The following is a 27533-nucleotide window of genomic DNA, read 5'->3' on the forward strand; positions in this document are numbered from 1 at the left end:
CAAACGTTTCAAAATTTATCAACCAATCAAACGAACTAAACCATATTTCTAAATGTATTCCGATAAATAAAAGTCAAATCGTGTGAGATTTGCGGACCGGGGAGGCCATATCAAATAAATTTTATCATAATAATTTCTTTTGTTTTCGCGATTGTAACACATTATTCTTTTTACAGAATAGCTTTCATGCATGGATATAGTGTTACCCCACCAGGTGGTGGTAAACAATGATTCGGTTGCATAGTTTTTGACTTGAACCTTAATTTAATTATGCACCTAAGGACATTCTGTCACAGTCATTATCTGCCACTGCCACTGTCATAACGGACAACAATGAAAAAACAACAAGAAATCAACATTATGGAAAAGTTTGTTTGTGTGATGTAAGAAATATGAAATTTTTGCAATATTAAATTCAACATGCAAGCAAAATAGGCAGTTATTTCTAATAAAAAGTCACAATGTTACTGAACCAGGTAAATAGATTTGCTATCAAGCGTTCTTTTTTAAATCAATTTTACCGATGTACGCATACTAAGAACACAAATGTTCTTTATCCACTGGAAAGTAGGAGACTGATAAAAGTTAAAGGAAAAGATGCACCTGTGTTTCTGCAAGGTCTCATTACAAACGACATGCGGCATTTTGATGAAGGCGCCCAGTCTATGTACGCTATGTTTTTGAACAACAAGGGCAGAGTTTTGTATGACACCCTTATTCACAAATGGGAAACAGACGATTCATTTCTGATTGAGTGTGACAAAAATGTAACTAGTTTATTACAAAAACATTTGAAATTGTTCAAACTAAAAAGATCTCTTGATATAGTAGACATGAATCAAGATTTCAGGATATGGTCATTGATAAGTCCAACTAGTGAACCAATTGATGTAAAGCCAGATCAAAAAAGTACGGTTAAATTGTACAAAGATCCCAGGTTGGTTGATTTAGGCTACAGAGTATTAACATCTCCAGCCTTAAAAGGCTCTGAAGTAGCCGAGAGAATTGGAGAGAATATAAAAACAGAAGAGAATGAAGATGGTTATAAATATTTGAGGTACACTTTAGGAGTGGGTGAGGGTGCTGAAGACCTGGTTCCAACAGTATGCTTTCCTTTAGAAGTGAACTGTGATTATCTCCATGGAGTTAGTTTCCACAAAGGCTGTTATATTGGTCAAGAGTTAACAGCACGAGTGCACCATACAGGTGTTGTAAGGAAACGAATTATGCCTTTAAAATTCAAAGAAAATGTAAAAGTGCACTTGGAGAAAGATGCAGAAATATCAATCACTGATAAACCAAAAGTCAAAGTTGGAAAATTAAAAAGTTATCTTCGGAATCGTGGTTTAGGTTTAGTTAGGATAAAAGAAGGCCTTGAAGCTGATAGTCTCTGTGTTGGGAACTGTTCCGCAGAGGTTGTGAAGCCAAGTTGGTGGCCGGTTGAGGCTCCCAAAGAGAAATTAACTGCAACAAAAGAATAGCTGAGACACACTTGAGCAGAAAAATTGAATAAATCAAAACTTTTTTATCACTTATTATGTATGTATTTTATGTTTCATTGAATACATTATCTGTCTCATGTTTTAATTTAAGAGCTATTTTCAGTAGAATTATTATGAGCCTAGAATTAATAATAAAGAATATCTATTTAATATTACTATATATTTTCCATATATCTATGGGTTTATAAAAGTCACTGTTTAATGAAAATCTATTTACTTTATTTCAGAAAATGACAGACAAGAGCAAAGAGCAGCCTGAACAAGTTGTTTACAATTTCCAATGTTCTGTTTGTGGTATGACAGAGAAAGCTAACTACAAGGGAACCAATCCACCATTCTCCCGCAACATAGAGTTAAAATGGCCAAGTTATGTGATGAAGGACCCCTTCAGCCCGCCTGGCAAAGGTGAAATCCTTGTGTTAGGCGCAGACTGTGCTATGTGCAATAAGTGTGTTTGTATCAACAAAGAGTGCAGCATATTCTATACGAAAATGTTTTGTTTCAATTGTGCTCATAATTCAATTGACAAATTACCAACAGAGATCAAGTCAAAATTTACTCAACTTAGGAAACAATAAATATTTATACTGAGTATCGAATTTCATTTTTACACCCATTGTTTTGCTTTTAACAGTTAGAGATCATGACCACCTGCTTCATACCCAGGTGAACCACTGCTTCTATACATACAAGTGAGAAAAAATAATCAGTTTTCTTGTGCATGAGGCATATAAAAATGCAAAGTGCAATGTTTTTTGATGATAAATTTTAATCTCAACATCTGGCGACTCTCTCCTTGAGCGCCATGTCCTCGTGGTCATACTAGTTTATCATACCAGTGTATCCTTTGTGGCGTGGATAGAGCCAACCGTCTCGAAAAGACTGAAAGGCAGCTCAGCTGTATGACTACATGATGGAATTGAGATTCAAATAATGACAAGTTGTAAGCCCATCGCCTACAAAAGGAATCCCAAGTTTATAATACCAATCCCTAAGTCGCCTTTGCGACATCCTTGTGTAGTTTCCGGCACTTGTACCTGTGGCGACATCTCTACGCCACTCGTCAACAACATCAAATCACACAACAACTGTCAATCATCGCGAAGAAATTGACGCGCTCAACCAATAGCAGTGAAGAATCTAAGACGCGATTTCAGAGATTTCACGGATTGGAGCTATACATACAACCTCCGACACAACATCGTCGGAGCCGCGGTTCCCCGGCATTACACCTAGCCTGGCGGAAGATCTTCCCTTTGGTGGCGGTCGAGCCGAATCATCGCTCCCGCTACATACCTAAATAAATATATTAGTTAGCCACTGTTTACAATCACTTGCTGCTGGCCTTCTTAAATTCTTCCTTATTATGCCTGTTTTGGGTAGTTATAGGTTACAGTTGCGGCCCACTATCTCTGTATCTCGCCAAGTCACTACTTTCAAGCAGTCAAATTGACTTCCTATTGCTTTGTCTGAACCTAGTAACCACGCAGGACTGCGTGCAATATATATAGGATTAGAAATCAAAACAATTTTTTTTTATAAAATACTGTTTACTTTGGCTTTCCAGTCAGATTTACAGTATTTACTTTTTCAATTTTCACAAATGATATTCATAACACAGTTATATTCGACTGAAACTCAATAACATGTAATTATCATACAAAGTTCAAAGTTTTATCAATACAAGCCAAATCTTGAAACGAGATGCAATGCAACTGATTGCAATCTTCTGCATATATTGTCGCATTACATCATATTTCACAAAAAACAAAATAATTATATGTAATCTTAAAATTAAATAAGATAATTACAGCATAGCTATGTATAAGATATATATTAATTAATTAATAAGCTCTAAAATCAGGACAAAATTAAATACATATTTGTCTTAAATCCAGTCATCCAATCAGTTTGATAGCACCACTTTACATCAACCCTCTACAACATTGTCCAGTGACTGATCACTTCATCACACGCGCACTCCACCTTAAATATATCTATAACATAAGTAAAATGTATTTAATATAACATTACAATGAGTAAAGTACAAAACGATGGTGAAAAATTGAGACTTCATATAGTGAGTAATATTAATTCGTACGGTTGAATATTATTGCTTTCCGTTTATTTGTGGTTTTATTTTTTATCTTTACACTATAGACAGCTACGACGTGACGCTGTAGGTATATAATATTCGAGAGATATAAACTAACTACAAGTCAATAATTAGAGTTCCCTTGAGTTTCCTAAATACCTATACGAGTAATTGTGATGGTCGATATACTATAGCGGTGTTACTTACTATAAACATATAAAATGGACTTGCTCCTTGTCAAAAATCATTGCTGTCCTAATTATTATATATACTAATTTACTTGCAATGAATTAAGTGTATTTTTTTACCGTAGGGCAGTGTATTACGTAGGCTCTACCGTTCGATATAATGTTTATTTAGCATGTACATTCGGCTTAATTCACTCATATTCGCAAAAAAAAACATGCTTTTTTCCATGCCATTAAATACTTAGGAAATTCATAATGGCTAAGACTTGTCGCCACTAAGAAAATCCTAAACTATAATTTGTAATTCTGTAAAGGTGTATGTTTAACATGTTCTACACAAGTTACAACTAGTTTTGTGTAAAACACATAACATACATTTCGTTCACCACGTTCACACAACGATATAAACCACATTTAGAATAACATAATGTTTCAAGGTTCACTTTGTCTCTGCAGGGTTTTGTACTTGTTCCAATAAGAACCCTGTTTGTCTTTTATCAAAATGGTCAAGCGCTAAAACGCCACAAAAACAAAGCGACGCTGTTCACACACAAATATAGTAAAATACATGTTAAAACCTTAAAAAAAATTAAAGAATTATATAATTATATACACAAATTGTACTGGCTTAATTTACAAAATTCCGCAAACAAAGTACGCGCCTTGGACGGGAGTAAACAGTTTTACAGGTTTGATGTTATAGCCAACGAAGCAACCTAATCAATAAGAAGAATTCAATTTTTCCATTTTCTTATACGAAAATTACTTACACTAACAAACTTTTCACAGCCGAAACACAATAATGATTTTGACCCAATCACCATAAACATAAATTGAGTTCTAAAAAAATATATTAAAAAATAAAGAATCATGCCTTTTATCTCTTTCTTTTCTCAGCAAATAAATGCGTAAATAAATTTACAAAGACAAATTACCTAATACACTTTATAAAAATCGAAATATCTTGAAATCCTTAATAAAGAGCACGATATCTATTTACCTAGAAATTTAAGGTATCTGAAGTCCTTAATTATGAATCAGTAATATCCATACGATAATGATAACAAAATATTTTTATATTAAAGCCTCTAGCGATAAGGTGTTATTTATACCAATATGTGTGATGTCCAAATTAGGAATGTTCATAAAAAAACAACGTCAAAGAAATATGCCGTTACAGAAAAAAATTGTATTGAATCAAAATATATGACTAATCGCTTCTAATAAAGCAAAGCGCGGCAGTCATACATACATTTTTTTACAATAAACTTCGAAAACACATTAACATTAACTAACGTAATATATTAATGACTTAAGATTCTTTATAATAGCTAATCTAGACATAGCATTGAGCTGGATTCTTGGCCTTAAAACACTAACGATTTGCGTACATGTGTCAATTTACCTTTCATCTCTATACATGCCATATCATGTAATTGCGACGTGCGTCGAGACGAGAAATCTCAGTTCTCATTTATATGGATGCAAACTTAGAAACGACTACTATGAATTTGAGAATATAAGTACCTCGACTCTTTCGATAGTGGAAAAATAACTTCAGTCACAAGCGACTAAAACAACAAGCGACAAAACTCATGGCAGTCAAATCTTAATTTACGCCTTTCAAGTGGTAGGGTTGGCTCAGGAGATAGCTGTCAAGTGTATGGGAGGTGGTCTTAACGTGGCCTAGGTATCTCGTGAGCCGTGTGAGAACATCATCAATCATGAATGAGCCTTTAAATAAATTTAAAACTTAAAATATTTTTTTATCCGCAAACCGTTATTGAATAAAGCATTATACTAGGCCACATCTTACAGCGGGGCCGTCAACATACTTTTCAATCAAGCTGATAAAAACAGAGACACGAAACGAGTGACTTTACATACTGTAAGTTAACGCAGCTCTACAATAATTAAGCATAGTAATATGTTACTATATATATGAGTAGGGGTATATGTTGCTTTATACATTGTTACTCAAAGAAACTAGTCGCGTCGTGTCATTGTTTTAGCTTAATTGTAATTAATTACAAACCGTCTCGTACGCAAGTTCTTATATTAAGAGGAGTCGAATAAGAGACGTTTTGAATCAAATTCAAATCTTTACTGAATATAGGCAAATTCAAATCTTTCCTGAATATATATATTACACCGGCTTATATTATAAAAACAACGATTGATCAAACGTTTTCAATTTTGAAAACGACACTGAATCTAATTCAATGTGGATATTTTATCTTATGCAGTGCAATGATAAATTATTTTGTAAATATTACCGTACAGATAGAAATTTGTTTCTGAGAAAATAAATAAAAAAGTTCCGAGGAGTTTTGTAACTAATCTCTGATTTTTTATAAGGAAGATAGGTTCCTTTTGTACGTATTTCTATATACAATTTCCCGGCCAAATTTTAATAAGGTATTAAATAAAATTTTATAGTTATACATGTGTATTATATTTCTGTTATAGTTTTCTGCAGTATTTTGTTGTTCAATATCAGAGGTATACAACACAGATATAATCACATCTGCACATTTATACAGTAATTTTAGCGAGTACCCTCGCGAGTCAAGTATTATATTTTATTAAGCTTGTCTTTAGGAGAAATTGGTTTTACTCTTGAATAACGGATAATCATTATTTAGTCAGACAGCAAAAGAAGCTAATTTTTTTTGTTTAAAATTAATATAATCATCCTCATGATCTTATCATCCGACTTGTGACGGGAATGAGTTTTGATACAATACAGTAATCGACAAAATACAATCAAAGTCCGTTTTCATCAACCACTTCTATATAAAACAGTAAATAAGTAAGTCACATTCAGTGCTCCGTACCTACGTCCAGACAAAAGCGAGCATAACTCTTGCTCTTGCAAGCGAGACGAGCGTACTGTGACGGTGTCATCAACCACTTACATATAACACAGAAATGTTATTATATTAAGTGGTCCGTAGCCACGTGTAGACGAGTACGAGCATAACTTACGCTCGGGCAATCGCAACGAGCGTACTGTGACGATGTCTTCAACAACTTAAATATAGAACAGAGTAGTGTAGTTACATTCAGTGGTCCGCAGCCACGTGTAGCCGAGAGCGAGCACGAGCAGCGCCGCCACAAGCGCGGCGAGCACGCGGGCGAGCGCGGCGCGGCGGGGCGGGCGCGGCGGGCCGGCGCGGCGCTCCTACGTGTCCGCGGGCGGCGGCGCGGACGAGAGCAGCTGCTGCGCCGCTAGCGACACCTGCACAAAGGAGTACAATATTGTTTGCTAATTTTTCTCTCTTCAGTCTTAATCTATAGAAGGATCGCGGGACGCTTTACAATCCTCCGAATTATGGTTTCCTTAAAAATTTGCAGTGCAGGTTTCCTCAAAATGTTAACTCTCACCGTACGAACATCGGTTAGCGCGGAAATTAATGTTCATAACACAGAAAAGAATCATTAGTACATGGCCAAGGTGGGATTTGAACATGTGACTTCTAGTGCATTACGGTTTTTTTCGGGCAACGGTTCGGCCGTTGTCGGTTCGCCAACGCTTTCACGAACGTTACGTACGTGCTAGTCTTTGTTATATGCATGTTACACATACCTGAGTTCTATACTGATGTAAAGTAGGGGCGGAGTGCGGAGGTTCGTCTTCCGGCTCGTCGTCTAGAGAGGCGAGTTCGTCGAGCGGCTCGTCCGGCGAGCTGCCAGACGGCGACGCGGCCCGCGCCGGGGACGCGGCCGGCTCCGACGCCGTCTCCGGCTCGGACGTCTCTTCCTCTGGAAAGTGATAAGTATTATTGTTATAAAGTTTAAATTTAGGACGTTTGAACATGCCTTGAAGAAGAAAAGGCCCAAAATCTCAATTAAATTTAAATTTGGCCATCAGTAAACATTATCATCAGTGTTGTGCACTAGGGATTAAAACACCAGCGTTTCTAATAGACATTATCAGGTGCGTCTCCCGCATTTCGTCAGCAAAGAAATAATCACTTTACACCATGACGAGAGCTATGTTTTGGGCTCGTACAATACAAGAAAGATGTTCCAGGTTACGTGTTATGACAGAGAAACTGCGGCTTCGATGACGTCGACTAGGTGGTTGTTGGTGGTTATTTATGCTTCAATCCGTAGATCGTGCTAGTGCAATATAGCAAACTGGCTGATGGCGTAGCATACTGCGATGTGATTGGCTACTCACCATCACTTATGGCTCTACCAACGTTCCGGTTATACGAGTCGAACCTTGAGAGCGCTGTTCTCGCGTTTGCACTCTAACAGCCCGTCATTTCTTGACTCATTACAAAATGTCTTTAGGGGCCTAAGACCTAAGTAGAGTGACGATACACGTGACGCAGAGGTACCCCGGCGACACTCACCGGGCGCGCGCTGCAGCCGCTGCAGCACGGCGCGCGCGGCGGCGAGCGCGGCGGGCGGCGCGGGCGCGCGCGCGCACAGCACCAGCAGCGCGCGCAGCGGCGCCAGCAGCGCGCCCACGCCGCCGCGCTCCGCGCCGCGGGCCACCTCCGCGGCCAGCGCCTCCGCCGCCGACGCTGCGCTGCCGCCGCCGCCCAGCTGCGGAAGTATCATCAAGATGAAACTTGGTGACCACGATTCGAACCCAATTGACGAAAGATCAAAAGTTAGCAGATAAATAACACAGAAAAAAGCTCACATAAAATATTTATTTTAATCAATAAATTTTAATACTGTACGATAATAAAGTATTGCATCACCATAGCTGTTCAACATGTTTGTAGATAGATTTAACAAAGTAAGAAAAATGGTTAAGGGATAAAGGAATAACTCATCGAACCACCTTTTCCATAAAAAGCAGATTCTGCTTAATATGGAAGAAGACTTGTAGCTTCCTAAGAAGATACCTTAGGATAGTAGTGCCGCATGAACTGGTATATGACGGGGTCTTCCAGCGAGTCCCGCTCGTCCAGCAGCACCGCGTCCACGTACTCTGACACTACGCTACATTCTAGCAACATCTCTTCTAGCTTCGAATCCGCCTGCAAGTTTTAAAAACATTTGTTCGTTCTTAACATTTTTATTGTACAGAAATGTACAGTTACAAGAAATACTACATAGCACGTTAGTAAAAAAAAAAACTTGTATCGTCTATATAACAGAGATATTATAATCCCAAGGAGAATTCACGCCAAATCAATTCAATAACTGCTGTCAATAAAGTCCGGCCTTTGAAGCAAACGAGTGAGATTGCATTATTAATTTGACGCCTTTACGCACGATATGATAGTTTTTAATTTGGCATGCAATAAATTGAGTTACGTTCATTCTACTTTATGAGAGCAAACATCAGCCATTGCCGTAAGTGCAACCGGAAACACGCGATGATGAGAGATAACCAAATCAAATTGAATCTTACCGGACAGGCGGCCACTTCGTTCCAGAAGGCCGCGAAGTAGTTAAACCTCAAAGGTATCGCCTCCAATGCACAGAGCGCCGACAATAAAACTAATTGCTCCGACATACAACGCTGACTGCGCGCTACCCGGCAACATGTGTCTGTAAATGAATGTACAGTTTTACAAGTCGTTCAAAATCTTTTTAATCTTTCAAAAATAAGACAGTGAGTTAAAGTTGCCATATGGATTACTTTTGTCCTAGTCAAAGTCAAACGTTTATTTGCCAACTATGAGTCATAAATATAATACAGGTATCCTCATTTTCATAGGAGCATATATTATAGACTATATACAATGCTACAGAGAAAAAATAACCGATTTAACACCCTATCTCCACTTGAAACAAAACTCACCAATAAACTTGTGGTACGGCCTGTACACCGGCGCCAGCGGCGGAGCAGGCGCGTTCATCTGCCGAGCGCAGAGATGCAAGTGCGCGCGGGACCGCGGCGAGCCGCGCGCGCCCGCGGCCGCGCCCCCCACGCCGCGCGCCGCGCAGTGCGCGCCCGCCGCCAGCGGCACCAGCGCGCCCAGGGCCGCGCTGCCGCCGATCATTACCAGTTCCCGGAGCACACCTGAAAGTTAAGTTGGGGTTTTACCCTCAATTTTTTTTCTATTCTTTACTTTCTACCTCTTTTGTGTAGAATAGTGATATTCCGATTGTGGCTGCAAAGCTCAAAGGCCGCTCAAGGACCAAAATTGGCGTAGCTTTTTTAGCCATTTAGATGATGCAACGTCAACGTCGATGCATAAGGACATTATGTCCATTTGTCGTTTGTTTACAGCCAATCAATATATTCCACAGCCGATGTGAGCACAAAGACCAATCTTTACGCAACAGTAACAACACTGGCCTCCTAAGCGTCGCATCTAGTGCTGAGAACACTGTTTTCCCCGCACGGCGTCTCATTAAATACTGTTCCCCACACACAGCGACTTATTAAATACTGGGCTAAAGTAAACGTACCTAAGGCGGCTCTTCTGAGATGCGCCAGTCGATGATGTAACGTCAGCATAGTCAACAACCGACGCGCGCACTCCGGCCAATCTTTACAGGCCAGTAACAACGCTCTTGCTTCCTTGGCGTCGCGTCTAATCCGCAATGTTCTGCACAGAGCGCGCGCCCAGCGCAGTGCGGCGATGAGTTCCCCCCGCACGGCGCCCCCCGCCCCCGCACTGCCCGCGCCTCCCCCGCTGGCGCCCCCGCCTTCCACGTACACGGCGTGGAGGCTGTGTAATGCCTGGGGAAGGAAAAATTTATATAAACAAAGGTTTATTTGGCAGTATTTCCTAGTAATGAGCAGAAATACGTATAAGTTTAATGTAACCAATAAAATAGTGTTAGGTACAATAGAAATGAAACTTAATAAGATAAAGAACTAGAATATTAAAAAGAACTTTAGCTCAATTTTTTAAAACTTAATCATCAAGTTCAGTATACAGTATTTAGTAGTCAGATTTGTCAAGTCAGAATGCCAATGATAAGTCGTTAAAGTTCAAATTACACAGTCTGATGTTAGAAATCAACTCATATTGATAACAGGCCTTACCTCGAACGTCATCTGCAGCCCGCCATTGTAAACTACATATAATCTGTCGTCTTCGTTTTCGACGAGAGTGCAAAACGCTGAAATTAACGTCGTCCAGCACGTTCGTCCATTCAGACCTAGGCATATCATGAAACAACGGTTATTTTACGACTCGTCGACTTACATTATTCGGACGACGAAACTAGACTACATGTGATTCATGAAGTATAAAGTACCTTACTAATAGTCCGATAAAATTTATACTCAAATATGGGTTAAGGCGACGTTCAGTAGTATGGCTAAATAATGGAATTTAGTTTCAATCAAGCCTACAAGAATCCCAAGTTTATTAACCTTTCCCTTAGTCGCCTTTTACGATATCCATGGGAAAGATATACAGCTGAACTTGGCCTTTTAGTCTTTTCGAGACTGTCGGCTCTGTCTACACCGCAAGGGATATAGACATAAATATATGTATGTTTAAAATTAAATGTGAATCGAAACACAAATAACTGATCAATAGCTTGCTTATTACATAATCTTTATAGAGACATACCCTGTAAATAAGCGGAGAGCGTGCTCCTTCGAAAAGCGGCCGCTTCCCTCGCGTCCGTGCTGTCAGCGCTGCTGCCGCTGCTGCCGCCGCCGCCGCCGCCGCGGGCCGCGAGCACTCGCGCTAGTCTGCGGTCACAGATGTGCAGTCGTTATATCTGACGGTTACAACTAGAGACTAGCACCTCTACCCGGATCCCAATAATTATATTGAACCTTATGCGTTTGCACACAAGATTAATTTTCGGATGGAATTTAAACTGGGCACCTCGCCTCGGCTAGTTTGTAACTATATCAACTAGATGAATCTCAAATCCATCTCTTTCCCATGGATGTCGTAAAAGGCGACTAAGGGATAATTTTATAAACTTGAGATTCTTCTTTTAGGCGATGGGCTAGCAACCTGTCACTATTTGAATCTCAATTCTATCCTAAAGCCAAATAGCTGAACGTGGCCTATCAGTCTTTTCAAGACTGTTGGCTTTGTCAACCCCGCATGGGATATAGACGTGATTATATGTATGTAACCTCAATTTTTTTCTACGCTACATTTTCCCACTATGTTCGCTGTCCATTCATATAACGAATAATAAATCTCAAACATGGAAATTAATACTTGAAGGTAAAGAATAAACATTATGATGTGACGTTTTATATCCTCGAAATAAGTGAATGTAAATCTGTAACTGAACGCCCAGCGCAGCCCAGTCGTGTCAATGTATCAATACAATATCTAACCAACCTGAGCAGCTCATCGGCCGCGGCCTGGTACAGATGCGCGTGGGGCGCTATGTTCCTGAAGGCCCAGTGTATGTTCTGGTGCTGCGCCAGCGCGCGGGCGAAGGCGCTGGAGCGGCGGCAGCACAGCCGCAGCAGCGCGTAGTACGGCGGCAGCATGGCGCGGTTGTACGCCACCACGCTGCCGTCGTCGTGGTCCGCGCTGGAAAATAAATATTAATATCAAATTAAGTACTATTAGCGACCCGATCCGACTTCACACGGGTAGAATTTATGATAAATTTCATACCCTATTTTAGTATTACAGCAATTGATTTTTGAAAAAAAACAAATGTATTCTTTATTAGAACGCAGGTTTTTTACTATATGCATACCAAAATTTCATTCGAATCTGTACAGCGCTTTAACTGTGAAAACGGAACTGATAGACAGATTTTCGTATTTATAATATTAGTAAGGGATACTCTATATAAATATATTCTCATCGTTTTAAGCTTAAAAATTCCAGTACAAGTCATAAGTCTTCTCACATCCTCAATAAGACGTGCTTGGAAATTCCTACGCTGTACAAGCTGTTACATTGAGTTGGTGTAACATAGAGTGCCTATTGTAGTGCATGTAATTCTGCAGCATGTAAACTGCGACCTTTGCAGGGGAACCAACCCATATTCGACCATGGTAAAAGCTGCAGATGAATGTGCCTGTTCCGCTGCAGATGAAATGACGACATGGAGGGCTCTTATTCAAAGGAGCCCGGAACTAAACATCACTATATTTCTAGACTACTCTTATATAATATAGCGGCCCGCCCCGGCTTCGCACGGGTGGACATATTTTTGTGTTTTATGTTTTGAAATAAATTTATTTCAAAACAAATAACATACAAAAATACAAATTTTTGCTCTTTATTATTAGTGTGGATAGGACTGTCATGTACATAATGTATAAAAGACCCTAAATAAAGAATAAAAAAAAATATTTCTTGATCTCCATTACGACTCACAGTATATAGTTGAAGGCGATGTGTTTGATGACCCTGGGGTTGGAGACCGCCAGCTGCACGTTCTCGGGGCAGTCCAGGCAGACGGCGTGCCAAAAGGTCAGTAAGGCCTGCTTGTTGGGGTGGACCGCCACTGACGGCTCCGATATAGCAGGGTGATATAAATCCCATAAGTCGTTGAAGTATTGCCCGAACTGTGAAAGAAGAATCAACATTTAAACATAAAAAGAAGATAATTTGTTAAAATATAGACCGTTAGTTAAGTTGTCATGGAATGAAGGTCGCGATCACACTTAGCTATTGATATAAGTATGTAAATGCTTTATTGTTCACTAAAGAAGTACATTACAAATATAAAAAAGTATGACAGTACAAAGGCCGGCTTATTCCTAAGTGGAATCTCTTCCAGCCAACCTGAGTTAAATATTGATTCATACCTTACATAGGCACATATCAGTACGTCGTAATAAGTTTCCCCACATTCAGCTTCAATAAATTATACGAGGATATACATTACCATAAGTTTCTCGACCCGGCTGACGACGCAGTACGACATGACACCGAAGTACGCGGTGAGTTTCACGGTGCCGTGAACAGCGATATCAGTGTACTTGCGAGCGGCTTTCAGTTTGCCGAGAAGCATTGTGTACACCTGGACGGGACAAAACATCGTTTAGTTCTTCTTAAAAACTGAACTTGATTTAATGTGTATATGGAAAGCGATAAGTTTGTTTTTGTTATTGAAAGCAATTTATAAAACTCATAAACATACTAATTTGTAAATGTATCGTTTTATCAAAATCATCATGGTAAATTGGTTCGCCGAAGATCAGAATCAATTATTTCACAACCGCTGCTTTAATTACCTAATGAAAAAATTAAAATGAAAAATTATTTTATTTTCCACAACATACCAATATACAAATTAAATTTATATTGGGAGGTGGACTAGAGCCTTAACTTGGTAAGACCTGTATTTCAGGCCTCCAGGTCACCCGCCCGATGATGAATGAAGCGCTGGTAGCTCAGTTACCTGGTGCAAGGTGTGATGCGCCGTGTCGGGCAGCTTGGCCAGGTGGTGCGCGTGGTGGGAGTGGTGCGGCTGCCTGGTGCGCGCGTACCCGGCGCGGAAGTGCTGCGACGGCACCAGCGCCACCAGCAGCAGGGCGGCGGCCGCGCGCACCCGCGCCGCGCTGGCCGCCAGCAGGTGCGGCTCCACCCAGCGGTCCGCCGTGCGCAGCGCCCACGCGTGGGCGGCTTTGTTGCGCGGCACCTGCATGGCGGATAGGATACAGTGAATATTGTCATTATTTATTAAAACCGGCTGTTGCGCTCCCGAGACAATTTTCAAAAAAAAAATTGCGATACAATCTTAATCCGTGTCAATTTTCGTGAAATGCAGTCCAACATACAAAATGCATTTCTACAAACTGGGATAAAGAACAACAAAAATAATAGCAAGAGGAGTAAAGATTTCAAACATTTAGTTTTAATACCAAATTTTTTGAACAAAACTTCAGCGGATCCGGCTGTAAGAAAAAAACACCTTATTATAAAGTAGGGTATACACCGGCGTATTTCCACGTTTGCTAAAAGAATTAAATCCCATATTTCGTTACTCCGCCACAGAGTTAGCAGTGTGTATGTGTGTAGTACCTGTAGCGCGATCCACTCGAGCGCGGCGTGCACGCATACGTCCGCCACGTCCCACAGCCGCGCCAGCACTAGCTGCGTGAAGCACGGCAGCCCCGCCGGCGCCCCCGCCCCACCCCCGCTGCCCTCGGCCAGCAAAGTTAGCAGTTTAAAAAATGCTCCACATGTCTGTAGGAAGATACGAAATTATATAGTTTTGTAAGGACAAAAAGTGAAGAGTAATAGAATAGGCACCGACCGCACTAACGGAACTCCATCGCGAGGCATTTCCAAAGCGCGATTGTTTGCTGTGAATGGACCCGTTTGAAGACTTGCGGGGATGAAATTTGTATTAATAATTTTTGAAATTTGAATCTTTGTTTTAGTGAATTTAAGCAACTCAATTTTAAAACCTAATAATACATGCAGGGCTTTCAGTGGCGGACCTCGTCAATGGACCTTATGTGAGCATGAAATTTCAAATATTAATTTACTTTGAAACTTCAAATATTAATTTACTTTCAATCAATCAGCGACCCCTCTGCTGCAGATTCAGACAGATTTGTTGCTAGACGACGACATACCTCGGAATGTTTGGCGATGGCCTGGAAAATCATGTTGACTATCTTCTGCGCCAGCGGCTCGTTCCAGCGGCACAGCGCGAAGATCAGCGATCTCGTCTGTTGAAGGTTCAGGCAGTCTCGGGTTTGCTGGTAGATGAACGGGAACCCCTGTACACACAAGTCAGGTTGTGACTGGTGAACAGAAAAATATTACATTTTAATAAGTCTTGTTTTTAAGCAACAGATTTTGAATGAAAATTGAGTTTGAATGAAAATATATATATATATGGTCATATTGAAGAGTTAAAACTCTAGTTAACAGTTAAAAGCCGCTCAAGGTCAACTCTATTTAAATGAGTTAAGATATGATGATAATGGAATTTTTGATGTTGATTGAAGAGTTAAAGCAGGGTCCAGAATTTCATTAGGTACGTATCGTTGGGACCTCATCTCCAAATAGACAATTTTTACCGCGGAATATCTTGATAAGGCTGGCCACTAAAGTCACCAACCTATCTAGATCTTCTGATCTAAGCTACTAGTAGAGAGATCAAGTAACAATGGCGCGAAGCAGCACCCTGGCATCAGGTGGCCGCTTCTTATACCTTATCTAGATCTCATGACCTAAGTAAGTAACATCTATTGGAATAGAGATCAAGTTACCTTGGCGTGCAGCAGCGCCCTGGCATCAGGTTCATGTAAAGCAAGAACGCCTTGGGCATCGCGGGACCTCTCTACAAGACCGGCCACTAAAGCCACCATCTTGTCCAGAGCTCCCGGCCTAAGTTTGTCTCCCGCGGACTCAGTTGTCCCACTCCCACTTCCGCTACCACTTCCGCTAGCCTCTTCTGTTGGTGACTCCACCTAGAATAAAATTAAATAGAAAAACATCTAAAGAAATGTACAACCAAAAAAGGCTTCACAATTAAGGATCTCCTCTTTTTGACTGACGAGTACCATAGTCGTACAATGATTAAACAAAATGTAACAAGATCCTAATCTTAAGCAGCGATTTACAAGACAAAATCTCTAACAATATACAGGTATTAAAACTTATAAAAGCTGGTTGTTTACTGACAGGAAGCTGGCCGTTTTTATTTTCACATCATTGGCTATGTGTCCCATTTTTTTTTTGCTGAGGAGAATACGAGAATACCATAACTTACTACATATTGCACTTTTATTTTTGTATAATATATAATGGTGTTCATTGAATAAATACTTTTATTACTTTTTACCTTACTTTAACATTGAACAACTAACCTCATGAGTAACACTAATATGCCTTCTGCAGACTATATGAATTCATTTAGTAAGAAAGACCAGCAACACCAAAAATATACTATTTGTTGTACTAGTAACAAACAAACAAACAAATATAGAAACAACTAACCGTGGTGGAGTTCTGTCCCAAATAGAAGTCGACCATGCTGGCGATGGCGTTCACCCTCAACATGAATTTCCCCTCCTCTTCACCCATTTTACTGAACTCGTAAAGCAAACTGAAATATTCAGTTAGGTGCCGTAAATGGGACCTCGCTCCGTTTTCCATCTGAAATTAAATAATTTTTTTTATTACCTTTTGGCGAGAGCAGATAACTTAGCATTGACTTACAACGTACACGTAGCCTTAGGCTAGATTGAAGACTTTAATCCTATAGTTTTATGCCAAAAGGTTTGAGCCATACTATGATACATTACGACATACAGTAAATTGGTTTAGCGTTTCATTAAAGATATTGCATTTGTACTGAAATTAAACACAAAACATGCATGTCTTCTTTTTAAACTAGTGAAAGAGAAAGAAAAAAATTTTTCTTTACATACTATTATACATACATATGGTCACATTTACATCTTCTTCGTCTTGAAAAGACTGAAAGGTTCAGCTGTATTGCTATAATGGATTGAGATTCAAGTATTGCAAGGTTGCTAGCCAATTGCCTACAAGATGAATCCCAAGTTTATAAGCCTATCCCTTATTCGCCTTTTACGATATCCATGGGAAAGACATGGTATAGTTCTATTCTAAAGTGCCGGACAAAAGGATATTAAGACTTACCAATGACAATAACATCCTTATAAACCTAGTAACACAGCTGGCTTCGCCTAACTTGCTGTTATCCTCTCCATCCTCACTACCTTGTAGGTATAAGGCACAATGACTAGATCTGAAATAAAAGTAATTTTCTTATGTAATTAGATATAAATTTTAAGACTAATGTCTGATTTCCCTACTGTGCCATATATATAAAAAATTACATTCAAGAGTATTGAATAAACGTTAAATTACCTGAGCCTTTGTATAACATGCATGCAAAGCCTCTGAAACATCTGCCGGACCATTTGATTCGGACATTTTATTAGAACCTGGAAATAAAATGCAAATTAGACACTGAAAATGATTTTAACTCCTGTATACTTAATGTAACTCATTTCTTTAATTTACCGAAAATATAATTTGCATACACTAATTCTGCCAATACTGGTGATGAGGTCATACCACTGTGAAATTGTATGTTACTCTTATACTGATATTGTAAAAAATATCTATGTTCAACAATAAATAACTATGTGGCGACTTCAAAAACATCACTCGCCATTAAACCAATCATAGTGAGAATACGACGCGCTCCGCCAATAGCAGCGCAGAATCTAAGGCGACATCTCAAATGTCACACGCCACCAAGCCTATTACATCGCGTATGCTAAATCGCGCAAGCAAAGATTTCACGGATTGGAGCATAAATACAACATCCGACTCAACATCGTCGGAGCCACGGTTGCTTCAGGCATCGGGCTGCACCTAGCCTGGCGGAAGATGTTCCCTTTGGTGGCGGTCGAGACGAATCATCGCTCTCGCTACAACTATATTTGATTTTAATTGAAAAATGTTAAGCATTGACTATTTTGCAATACCATGAAAATAAAATCCCTATAACGCATCAGTTATTTGTACAGGGAGAACCTTCACCCACTTATTTAATACATGGATATACCTATAACCATTTCAGAATAGAAAATGATATCAGAATGAAAAAAGAACCTTGAACTACCTTTTATTATATTTCTTTAAAATAACTATTAAAACAAATATGATACCTGCATGGGCCACCACGTATCGTCAGCCATGTGTCCGAGGAACCATTCCGAGGCAGCTGCTGATGCGTTGAACTGCTTCGTCACCAGTTCCACCCACGACACCATTGTGGGCTACGTAAATAAATTATATTATAGCATCTTCTAATACACAAAGAGCCCAAAGAAGGGAGAATAATAAGCGAAAAATCCCAATAGCTCCCGTTAGTGAGTTAGTAATAACTCAAAGAAACACATCATCATCATATCAGCCGTTCACTGGTGAACATAGGCCATCCCCAATGATTTCCACCTCGCTGACTTCACCAGATCATTGGTCCATCTCCCGGAGGTCGTCCTTCCGGTTTATGATCTGCACTCGAGAACTTTTTGGCCCCATCCTTCATCAGGTCTTTGAGAAATGTGGCCTGCCCATTGCCACTTCATTTTCCTTACCCTTAACGTAAAAAACCTCATAAAACATAAAACCCTAGACTTGCTCCCGGTCCATCAGGTTCAGACAATAAAAGCTCATCATGTATCATTACAAGAACTATGCTATCAAAGACATAATATATAGACAAAAAAATCTTACCTTTTCTTTTGCATGTATGAAAGTTTCAATGAAAAACGACGTTGATAATCTTGCGGCGACCTCCGTGATCTCAGGTCGCAATGTGAGTAACGACTGCGGCACCGAACTGCACATTTGACCCATGAAACTGCAAAAAAGTAATTTTGCTGTTTTTAATAATTTTTGTCTCCCCTATAGCAAACCGGTCGGGGATTCAGTCGATAATACGCAATAATGAATTAAATGACAGAAAGGCGGAGACTACTGACAAGCAGAAAGATGGTGTGTGATCATGATCAATCATCGTACGGCCATGCAAGAACTACATATTGTCATCTAGTCATTCACCGTTTATTTTCCCTTCACAAAATGGGTGTAGTAACGTATAAACTGATGCCAGCGCAAATGATGGACACCATCGTCCAGTAATGGGCCGGAATTGCAATAAGAAAGAAAGAATTCAACTAACGTGAAGTACGCGTGCTGAAAGATGTTCTTGTCGTGTAGGAACTGCATGTTGTCGTCCCAGATCCACTTGAGGAGATCCGGGGGTATTTGTACTGACCGCCCGGCGTCTACTCGACGGTCCACCGCCGATGATGGAGACTCCTCCGCGCGGGATGACTGTGGGAGAAAATGTTTCGTGTTTAAGGGGGAAAATATTGATATATAGTTTACTGACAATGAATCAATCAACGCTTATCTGAAATTCCTGGACGATATAGGAATTTGCCACATACAATTATAATGAATGAATGATTTACACATCCGCCAAAAAAAGTATCTCCGGAATTTAACAACATCATGCTGACGTTTGTCTAGATTGCGTCCACCGTGGGGTGCCGTTTATGACCACGATCTAGCAAGTTAGAATATAACAAAGCTTGGCTTATTAAGTGCAGGTTTCCTCGCTACGTTTTCTCACATCGTGTGAGCACCTATTATGATAAACATTAATGTAAAAACTAGCTATATACATTACCTGTGCCTCTTCTTGCTGCCCGCTGTCGGAGCCCCGCTGGCTGCGCGGCGGCGCGAGCTCATAGAACAACATGTACGCGCTGTTCGTCTTCTCAAAAGAGAAGTCCATGAATTTCTCCGTCACTGAGTCGTAGGTTTTACTCTGAAATGGGAAGAAGAAATGTTAATATGCCAGTGCCAAACTAGGTAGTTTCAAAAGACTTAGCGTCGTTGAAGTGGTCTCTTATTAAGTAGTTTTAATACACTCACCGTCATCTCTCCTCCGAAGCACTCTGCCGCAATATGGGCAGGATCAAAGGGTTTGACCTCAGCGTCGTTGAAGAGCAGCCAGCGGTCGGGGTGGTCGTGTTCCCGGTCTCGTATGAACGAGTAGTAGTGACCGCCGTCCGCTGTGCCCGTGTGGACTGTCACGCCTATTAGCTCGTATCTGAAAATACGATTTAATATAGTCTCCACAATAAATCTTATGGTATATCACAAGTTTTAAAGGTTTATTATGCCGAGATTCTATTACATCTCTTGCGTTGGATATCGTAAAATGCCACTGAGAGATAAGATCGCGCTACTGAAAAGATACATACAATGAATGGAAATTAAATCATTGTACTACTATTACAAGACAGCTTCTTGTATTTTAAAATGAGACATAAGGAATGTTGATAACATAAAATTTAAAAAGTAAATCTATGTGAATTATAATAAACTTACTCATAGTGTTCTTCAAACTCCGAATTGTCCTCTGCCTCTCCGCTGGGGCTGCCTTCTCCTTCCTTTTTCCCCTCCGCGGATTTCAGTTTTTCTTCTACAATAAACACATCAATTCTCAATACGATAACATTGTAGTATTCAAAGGAAGTTTCATAAAAAAGAAACATCAGAGAATCATCCATATAGCTACTATACAAGTACAACCTACCTTGATACTGTGCTGGCATAAGATGTTTCTCAACATATCCAGACATGTCCAGTCTCATAGGAAACGAGAAATGAGTGTTGACTTTCTCCTTAAGCATGGTTAGCATGTTGAATGTGTATCGCATTGTGTTGAAGCATAGTATGCGAGGGAGCTTCTTGAAACACGCTCTGAAAACGATAAAAAGGTGTGATTTTTTCGGACTAGATTTTTGCGACAAAGTACAGAAGACTTGGCTGATGGCGTAGCATGCTTTGCTGTGATTGGCTGATGACTTGTGGCGTAAAGATGTCGCCACAATTGTTAGTTTTTACCTTCAAATTCCGACAAAAACAACATTATAGCTGACAGTTCAAAATGTGAATAGATTTGACAAAGTTTTGACAGGCGCCTATCGATAACATCACATGAGTTAGCGATTTTATTTTGTGTACCGGAAAAATATTTTTCATTAAAATAAAATGACGCTTTATTAGCGAATTTAGAACGAGCAACCTACCATTAACAAACATAAATATAAACGTAAGTTGATAACCAACAAACAGTCTTACCGTTTTTCCGCGCGTACTTTAGCCGCACACTGCGAACATGTATAGCAGTTGTCTCCCTCTAGTGTGTCCTTGACGGTGACCTCGTCCAGACTCTGGTGTAGATTGCGCATGTCCGCCACTTGACATCGCACCGTGTAGAACTCTTCTAGAGTTCGGGAGACGTGAGGACAGTCCTGTGAAAGAAAATCAATATTCTATTCTATTCTAATTGGGACAACTCAATGGCACTAGTGGGATAGACGGAATTATACCAAGTCAGGGCAATAAATCTAACTAAGATATCAGCGGCTTTACTCACCAAGGACACTACATTATTGCTAAGCACGCCACAGAATAAAGTTTTAACTAGTTTCTTGAGTTCCGGCGTCATCTCCTCCAACTTAGAGACCAGGTCTATGAAGAATTCGGCCATGTCTTTCTGTTCACCCGTGTTGAGAGGCTGGTGGTCCATTTGGTACACCTTGCAGAAACTGCGCGGATTGTAAGCCTTGCGTTCGCTTTCCTGTAAAAATGAACATTGTTAATGAAAAAGCATTTATTTTTATATGACAAAGATTGTGGGATTTCAAGTTCTGACCACACTGATTGCACTGATATTGAATTCCGGATAAGGATAAGGCATAAGGATAATCACAATAAGTCAAGTTGCGCAATCAATCAAAAAAGGAATCGCAACGTATTGCGCTTTGTCGTGGCGTCTTCGCTAGTAGGCCAGGTTGGTAGAGCGGCTTCACTCTAGTTCCTCCAGCGCAGGCGTTTGATGAACGTATCTGCTCGAGCATGCTGACGCCGCGTGTAGTATACCTTCATCGAACGCAGACCCCACCTTAAAGAGCTCTTATCTACTAACCATGAGATACGCGAACATCCTCTGCATCTCCTGCAGCGTATGAGCGTGTGTGGTGTCAGTAGGATCAGCAGCCAAGACGGCGGCTCTGGCGGCGGGCATCATATAAAGGTGCTGCATACAGGATGCCATGTAGCAAGTCGCGCCAAGGTTGGTGAGGCCCACGTAGCCGCATTCCGACCGGGACTCTTCCGCCGGCCAGTAGTCCCATGGGTACGATGACTGGGGACCTGAAAAAACATTGCATGCGTCAATAGACTAATTATTTGATTCATCTGCAGTGAAGGGTCCGATTCGCGATTGGTCCAATTCATATAGCCAGCATTTAGTGACTACCCGTAAGTTTGTCGGATCACGTGCGTGGCCATCATCCGTTTCCTTTACTTAGAACCTTTGTAGTTTCATTGGCCACTGCATGAATGTAGGTTAATTTGGCATGACTGAACAAACTTGTGAAATTTATTAAGCTTTTATTAAACATCCATTTTCAAAAACAAGTAAACTCAACAACTTACCCGGCTTGTGATGTTCCATGAGTTTATGATGCAGCACCATATAATTATCAGGCGCGCCTCGTACTAATTCCACCAAGAGATCATAAGCCGCCGCCCGCGACTTTTGCGACTTGCATTTAGGTAGATTCCTTTGCTCAGGATTCGGCACATCGAAAAGAAAACCGAAAACCATTTCTAAAGTTCTCGTGCCTTGTTCTGAGGTTTTAAACCTTAGTGGGTGTTTGAGCAAATGAGTGAGTAAGCTTAGTTGGCCGTAGAGGCCGTCGTCTGGTGTGCAAGGTTCCGCTCTTCGCTCGATGATTTCTCGCTTTTCGAGCGACGAGCGAATTTGCTCGCATAGCTCATTCAGGTCGGGTGCTCCGCTATCTTCGGAAGTGGCGCCCTCTGTGAAACAAAGTTTTAAATGTAAGCCTCATAGTTACCTGTTGACATAAAAACTTCATCTTTTCGCTTGTTGGCTGACTGGCACGAAGTCGAATAAATAAATCGTAATTTTTCTGCGCTACCATTCAGATTGGAAATAGGAACTCATATTCTATCTGATGTTAAACAATTTATTGTCACTGAAACTCCATTTACGTTAAAACCCTTGGAACGGATATACTGCAATCGACCTTAGTGTCCGCAATCTTGTAAATTATCTTTCTTCTTCTCTTCAAATTAAAATCGTTGTATGTCACGACTCGAGTTGCACCCTGCTATAATTAAATGCTCAAGGTCTGCTTTTCCTTTCTGTCAGATCTCTTACCTTTAAAAAAGTCTTCCGGCAACCCGTCTATGAGTCGGCAGACCAGCCAGAAATAATCCCTACACGCCGGCCCGTACGGCTCCTTGCCTTCTTCTGCGTGATGATGCATCACGTGCTGTTGATGAGGTAACAACAATCAAAAATTTTTGTTAGTACACAGTTTTTATTGGTAAAGTCATCACAGAGACATCACCCCCGTAATGCGCCACGCCCTTTTCATCGCATGAAATACTATTGCTGTTCCGTTTCACGTCATAATAGCAAAACAACTATAGTTTTAAAATAGCTTCGCGCGTCATAATCACAAACCTAAAGTAATGGTAACGAACACGTAACGTACGCGTAGTCCTTCTAACTTCTACGTTAGAAGGAGGTACGTGTCAAGTAAATAATGTCATAAAGCGATAAGATATTCCTTGTAGCGTTTGTCGCAATCGTTTTTCAGGAGAAAATACACTCACAACGTACGCTAGTTACACATAGAGCATTTAAAGTAACTCACGTAAAGCCTCTATTAGATCATTCGATGTTCAGACAGTCTTAGTCTTAATCCCATAGTGTAATAAGAATTTAAACTTAAGAATTAAGACCGGGCTCTGCCAGACTTACTTTCAACGAGTCTGAATATCGAGTGGTGTATTATAATTTGCAACTTGTAAAAGGTTCAACGCATCAGAGATGTTGGTAAGATTACCAGTTGATCACATTATCCATGTTACTGATTTTTAACTTTCGCGTTGCATAATTCTATTGATAAATTTCGAATCATGTTACAATATTCCGTGGTCACCGAGCGACCGAGGTCGCTAGCAAAATTACCGTACGTTACATGCGCATTTATACTTGTAGTATTTATAAATATTATCCATGTAGTAGTCTGCGGACCACATTTTTATCTCCCTTGTCTGTCTCACCTCGTGAGTCATCTGTCGCATGTCGGCGGCTCTGGGCAAATGCGCCAATAGCAGCTGCAGCAGTGGCGCCACCACGCCGCACTCGCCGCCCGCACACAGGCGGTAGAGGGCGCTGCCGGCCTCGCGGCGAACCTACACCGATATACAATAACGTCAAGTAGTTGTTCGTCAACCGTCTTGGGAGTAAAAACAAAACAGTCTGGTCTTGGACGTTGAAGCTATATACCAATATAAAAAATACATGAAACGACTCTAAGTTGTTTTGGCACAAATACATGGTTATAGCCACGCTTGTATTCTTAGTATTTTTAAACCAAATGCATGCATATCTTTATCTTTCTTTCACTTTAAAGAATTCATGATTCTAAAGCTCCGGAGCACGTTCAGAGTTTGTATACTTTTATTCTCCTACACCTTTACGTTACACCATACACTCACCGCTGGGTCAGCATCGTCCAACAACAACCTTGGTGCCGCTCTTCTCAAAGCCCAGGCCAAAGCGGCCGCGTCTCCCCCGCCTCGAGCCCACCACACGCACATCCTCATCGCGTGCTGCACCACCTGTTGACAGAACTGGTTGTAACCGGTCGCAACTAGTTTTAGCGTAACTGGTTTTAACCGAAGAACAATTAGTTTTAACCGCTGCGCAATTGATATTACACCGGTACACAGCTGATATTATTGAAATGAAATATGTAGTTTTATATCGATATGCAATTGATTTTGCCCAATTCGCAAAGTCCACAAAGTTGATTGATGATCATATGAAAGATGCAGATTAGGCAGATTTAAATCGGAAAAGAGAAAGTCTATGTTCAGTAATTTTCTTCTTGCGCTTGAGATATTGATGACGATTGTTTTGCGTGTAGCGAGATAGAATGATTTGAAAACATATCGTTGAAGTATAATATAATTATGTAAAAATAATCACTTGTGCTCTTCCCCAAAACCCAGTCTTGTATGTGGCGGGTTCTTTAGGCGTGGCCGCTTCACACAGTATCGAAATGAGCCTCTCCGTGGTTTCCTCTACGCTCATCAGTGACAGCAAGGACTGCAGATATAATATACTATGAATAACTTGTCTATTTATTAAAACAAAAAGTCAGCTCTCTAGTCTCCCGTTGCCTGGACGAGGGGCATTGTTATGTCCCTTAAAATACTTTTGCATCAGCGCCTTATTCCTCATGAATCCCCATCCACCGTTTCCAATTTAATAGGCAAAATCACATACATACATACATACATATAGTCACGTCTACATCCCTTGCGGAGTAGACAGAGCCAACAGTCTTGTAAAGACTGATAGGCCACTTTCAGCTTTTTGGCTTGATGATAGAATTGATGATATAATAGATAGAAACATCTGTTGAATTTTTTCAATATAAATGAACTTAGCATGTTCTGAGTGGGTTGCTTGCGTTATTAGTGTGACAAAAGTAGACATATTCATCTTCAAAAGCAAGACACAGAGAAAGCTACTTTTTGTTCTATTAACACAAAGATCATAATTAGCTTTTGTGAACTTATGGATATTTTTTTAAGGGTAACATTGACATTAAATACTTACTGGATGTAGTTTAGGCGTCTGCGCCGGATCTGATGTAGGCAGCGTTCCAATCCTACACAGCAACTGCAGGAGCAATGCGAGGCAGTCTTGTCGCCATTCGCTATCGTCGCTTCTTTGGAGGATGCCTAGAACAACAAGTTAAAAATTTAGGATAGAACACAATATGTTTCTTTTTTAGCTATTTCGTTCCGGTTATACTTAAACAGGATGGTAAACCCCTTCTATTTTTAAAATCCTGAGTATAAAGCAAGAATAATGATGGCATGTATTCTAGAAGTTAACGCAGCATACTCATAAAAATAAACAACTTTATGATTACAAAATGAGAAATAACCGAATTATAATTTTTTCTGGAAAAAAAATCTAAAATCGGATTTAAAAAGAATTCAACTCACCAGACATCATGATATCGTACAATATCCTCAGACCGCCCTTTTTTATAAACGTCTCATTCCAGTTATCCACCAATATTTTATCATCTTCTTTCTTCTCAGTAATTATTGAAGGTTCCTTAACATTTGAACCAGTGTTGGTTGAGCTCAATTTGTCTATGATATGGAGTGAATACATGAGTTTCTGTGGGCTGGTGGGGTCAAGCAATTCTGGTAGCTTGCTCTCAGTGGGATTTTGAAAGGCTTCCAAAAGGGTGGGGTTTAGAGGCACGGCTTGGAGTATGTCCCACACTCTTCTGGATAGTAGCTGCGCTTTCGTGTGTGCCACTGGCTCCTACATAGATAAAATTACGTAGTATAGCATAAATTAAGGCTTAAATAGAATCACTAGGTACTGTGTACATTTACATACATACATATAGTCACGTCTATATCCCTTGCAGGGTAGCAGAGCCAACAGTATTAAAAAGATGCGTACATTTGTTGGCTTCAAATCTCGAAGTCCGATTGAAACAATTATTAACTCATTTGACAACTCAAACTATAAAAATAATATAAATATATATTACTTATATATATAGATATGTGTCACATATAACTACTACATAAAAGAAATATGATCTGATGATGATAGTTACCCCAGTAGAGCCCGGCTCCTTCATCCTGCCCAGGGCCTGCATCAGCGTGAACAGATGGTGGAAGTACGTGGGGTCCAGCAGCAGCAGCGTGGGCAGCCGCGCGCGCGCCGGCGCCGGCTGCGCCGAGGGCCACTCCGCCCACGCGCCGCGCCCCGTCACGCCCACCGACACGAACACCAGCTGGGGGAGGTTACAGCTGATACACTGTTCACTACACACACTCAAGCGATATCAGACCACTCCTCCCAACTGTGCTAAGCAATTAATATTTGGGATATAGATTAATTATTATTGAGCTCAACACATAAACTACTAATGATAGACATACCTGATTATCTTTAAACCCCATATCGTACAAGGTCCGTTCGTCATAGTCTATAGTGAGTTCTTGTCCTTGAGTTATCATTCGTAGCGGCCCGTCCGTAGACAAAGCCGTTACGCCTTCTTCGCCTTGTATCTGTAAAAAGAAACTCAAGTCAAGTAAAAGTGTGACTTTTCCTGCTATTTGTAAAAATGCTGGATTTCACTGATTACATACATACATACATAAAATCACGCCTCTTTCCCGGAGGGGTAGGCAGAGACTACTTCTTTCC

General features: G+C 40.4%; 2 protein-coding genes across 5 annotated transcripts in view; one reads left to right on the top strand and one right to left on the bottom strand.

Moving 5' to 3' along the window:
* The first annotated feature begins 286 nt into the window (after positions 1–286).
* Positions 287–2094, top strand: LOC106136201 (putative transferase CAF17 homolog, mitochondrial). Of its 2 annotated transcripts, none has more exons than XM_060949386.1 (2): positions 287–1103; positions 1730–2094. In XM_060949386.1, exons 1-2 carry the CDS (start codon positions 462–464, stop codon positions 2078–2080), a joined length of 993 nt encoding a protein of 330 aa, XP_060805369.1. In that variant the 5' UTR covers positions 287–461; the 3' UTR covers positions 2081–2094. The 2 variants fall into 2 exon arrangements, 1 of the variants encoding a protein (XP_060805369.1); XR_001228649.2 differs by having other exon boundaries at positions 289–1539.
* Positions 2095–3051: 957 nt separating this feature from the next.
* The window catches only part of LOC106136142 (ubiquitin carboxyl-terminal hydrolase puf), a 33458-nt gene continuing 8976 nt past the window's right edge, over positions 3052–27533 (bottom strand). For 2 of the 3 annotated variants that reach the window (XM_060949088.1, XM_060949087.1), the window contains exons 20-57: positions 27266–27394; positions 26938–27117; positions 26303–26633; positions 25908–26032; positions 25272–25391; positions 24779–24901; positions 24341–24472; positions 23427–23541; positions 22679–23062; positions 22167–22393; positions 21615–21818; positions 21317–21489; positions 20769–20935; positions 20561–20654; positions 20102–20279; positions 19854–19994; positions 19341–19495; positions 18893–19019; positions 18322–18432; positions 17513–17589; positions 17282–17390; positions 16613–16771; positions 15883–16083; positions 15241–15411; positions 14681–14845; positions 14058–14297; positions 13542–13676; positions 13028–13218; positions 12029–12226; positions 11291–11415; positions 10756–10871; positions 10173–10446; positions 9559–9780; positions 9166–9305; positions 8654–8788; positions 8150–8345; positions 7375–7550; positions 3052–7026 (exon numbers count right to left, since the gene is read on the bottom strand). In XM_060949088.1, coding sequence (XP_060805071.1) covers positions 6970–7026; positions 7375–7550; positions 8150–8345; positions 8654–8788; positions 9166–9305; positions 9559–9780; positions 10173–10446; positions 10756–10871; positions 11291–11415; positions 12029–12226; positions 13028–13218; positions 13542–13676; positions 14058–14297; positions 14681–14845; positions 15241–15411; positions 15883–16083; positions 16613–16771; positions 17282–17390; positions 17513–17589; positions 18322–18432; positions 18893–19019; positions 19341–19495; positions 19854–19994; positions 20102–20279; positions 20561–20654; positions 20769–20935; positions 21317–21489; positions 21615–21818; positions 22167–22393; positions 22679–23062; positions 23427–23541; positions 24341–24472; positions 24779–24901; positions 25272–25391; positions 25908–26032; positions 26303–26633; positions 26938–27117; positions 27266–27394 — 6303 coding nt within the window. In that variant the 3' untranslated portion in view covers positions 3052–6969. The remainder of the gene's footprint in view (positions 7027–7374; positions 7551–8149; positions 8346–8653; positions 8789–9165; positions 9306–9558; positions 9781–10172; positions 10447–10755; positions 10872–11290; positions 11416–12028; positions 12227–13027; positions 13219–13541; positions 13677–14057; positions 14298–14680; positions 14846–15240; positions 15412–15882; positions 16084–16612; positions 16772–17281; positions 17391–17512; positions 17590–18321; positions 18433–18892; positions 19020–19340; positions 19496–19853; positions 19995–20101; positions 20280–20560; positions 20655–20768; positions 20936–21316; positions 21490–21614; positions 21819–22166; positions 22394–22678; positions 23063–23426; positions 23542–24340; positions 24473–24778; positions 24902–25271; positions 25392–25907; positions 26033–26302; positions 26634–26937; positions 27118–27265; positions 27395–27533) is intronic. The other variant, XM_060949089.1, reaches the window with a different exon arrangement.

The sequence above is a fragment of the Amyelois transitella genome, chromosome 18 (genome assembly GCF_032362555.1).
Source record: "Amyelois transitella isolate CPQ chromosome 18, ilAmyTran1.1, whole genome shotgun sequence".
NCBI lineage: Eukaryota > Metazoa > Arthropoda > Insecta > Lepidoptera > Pyralidae > Amyelois > Amyelois transitella.

Excerpts from the sequence above, each read along its gene's own strand:
- LOC106136201 (XM_060949386.1), top strand. The coding sequence starts at position 462 with ATGTTACTGAACCAGGTAAATAGATTTGCTATCAAGCGTTCTTTTTTA. Across the intron at positions 1,104-1,729 it reads CTGAAGACCTGGTTCCAACA|AAAATGACAGACAAGAGCAA; the intron begins GTATGCTTTCCT and ends ACTTTATTTCAG.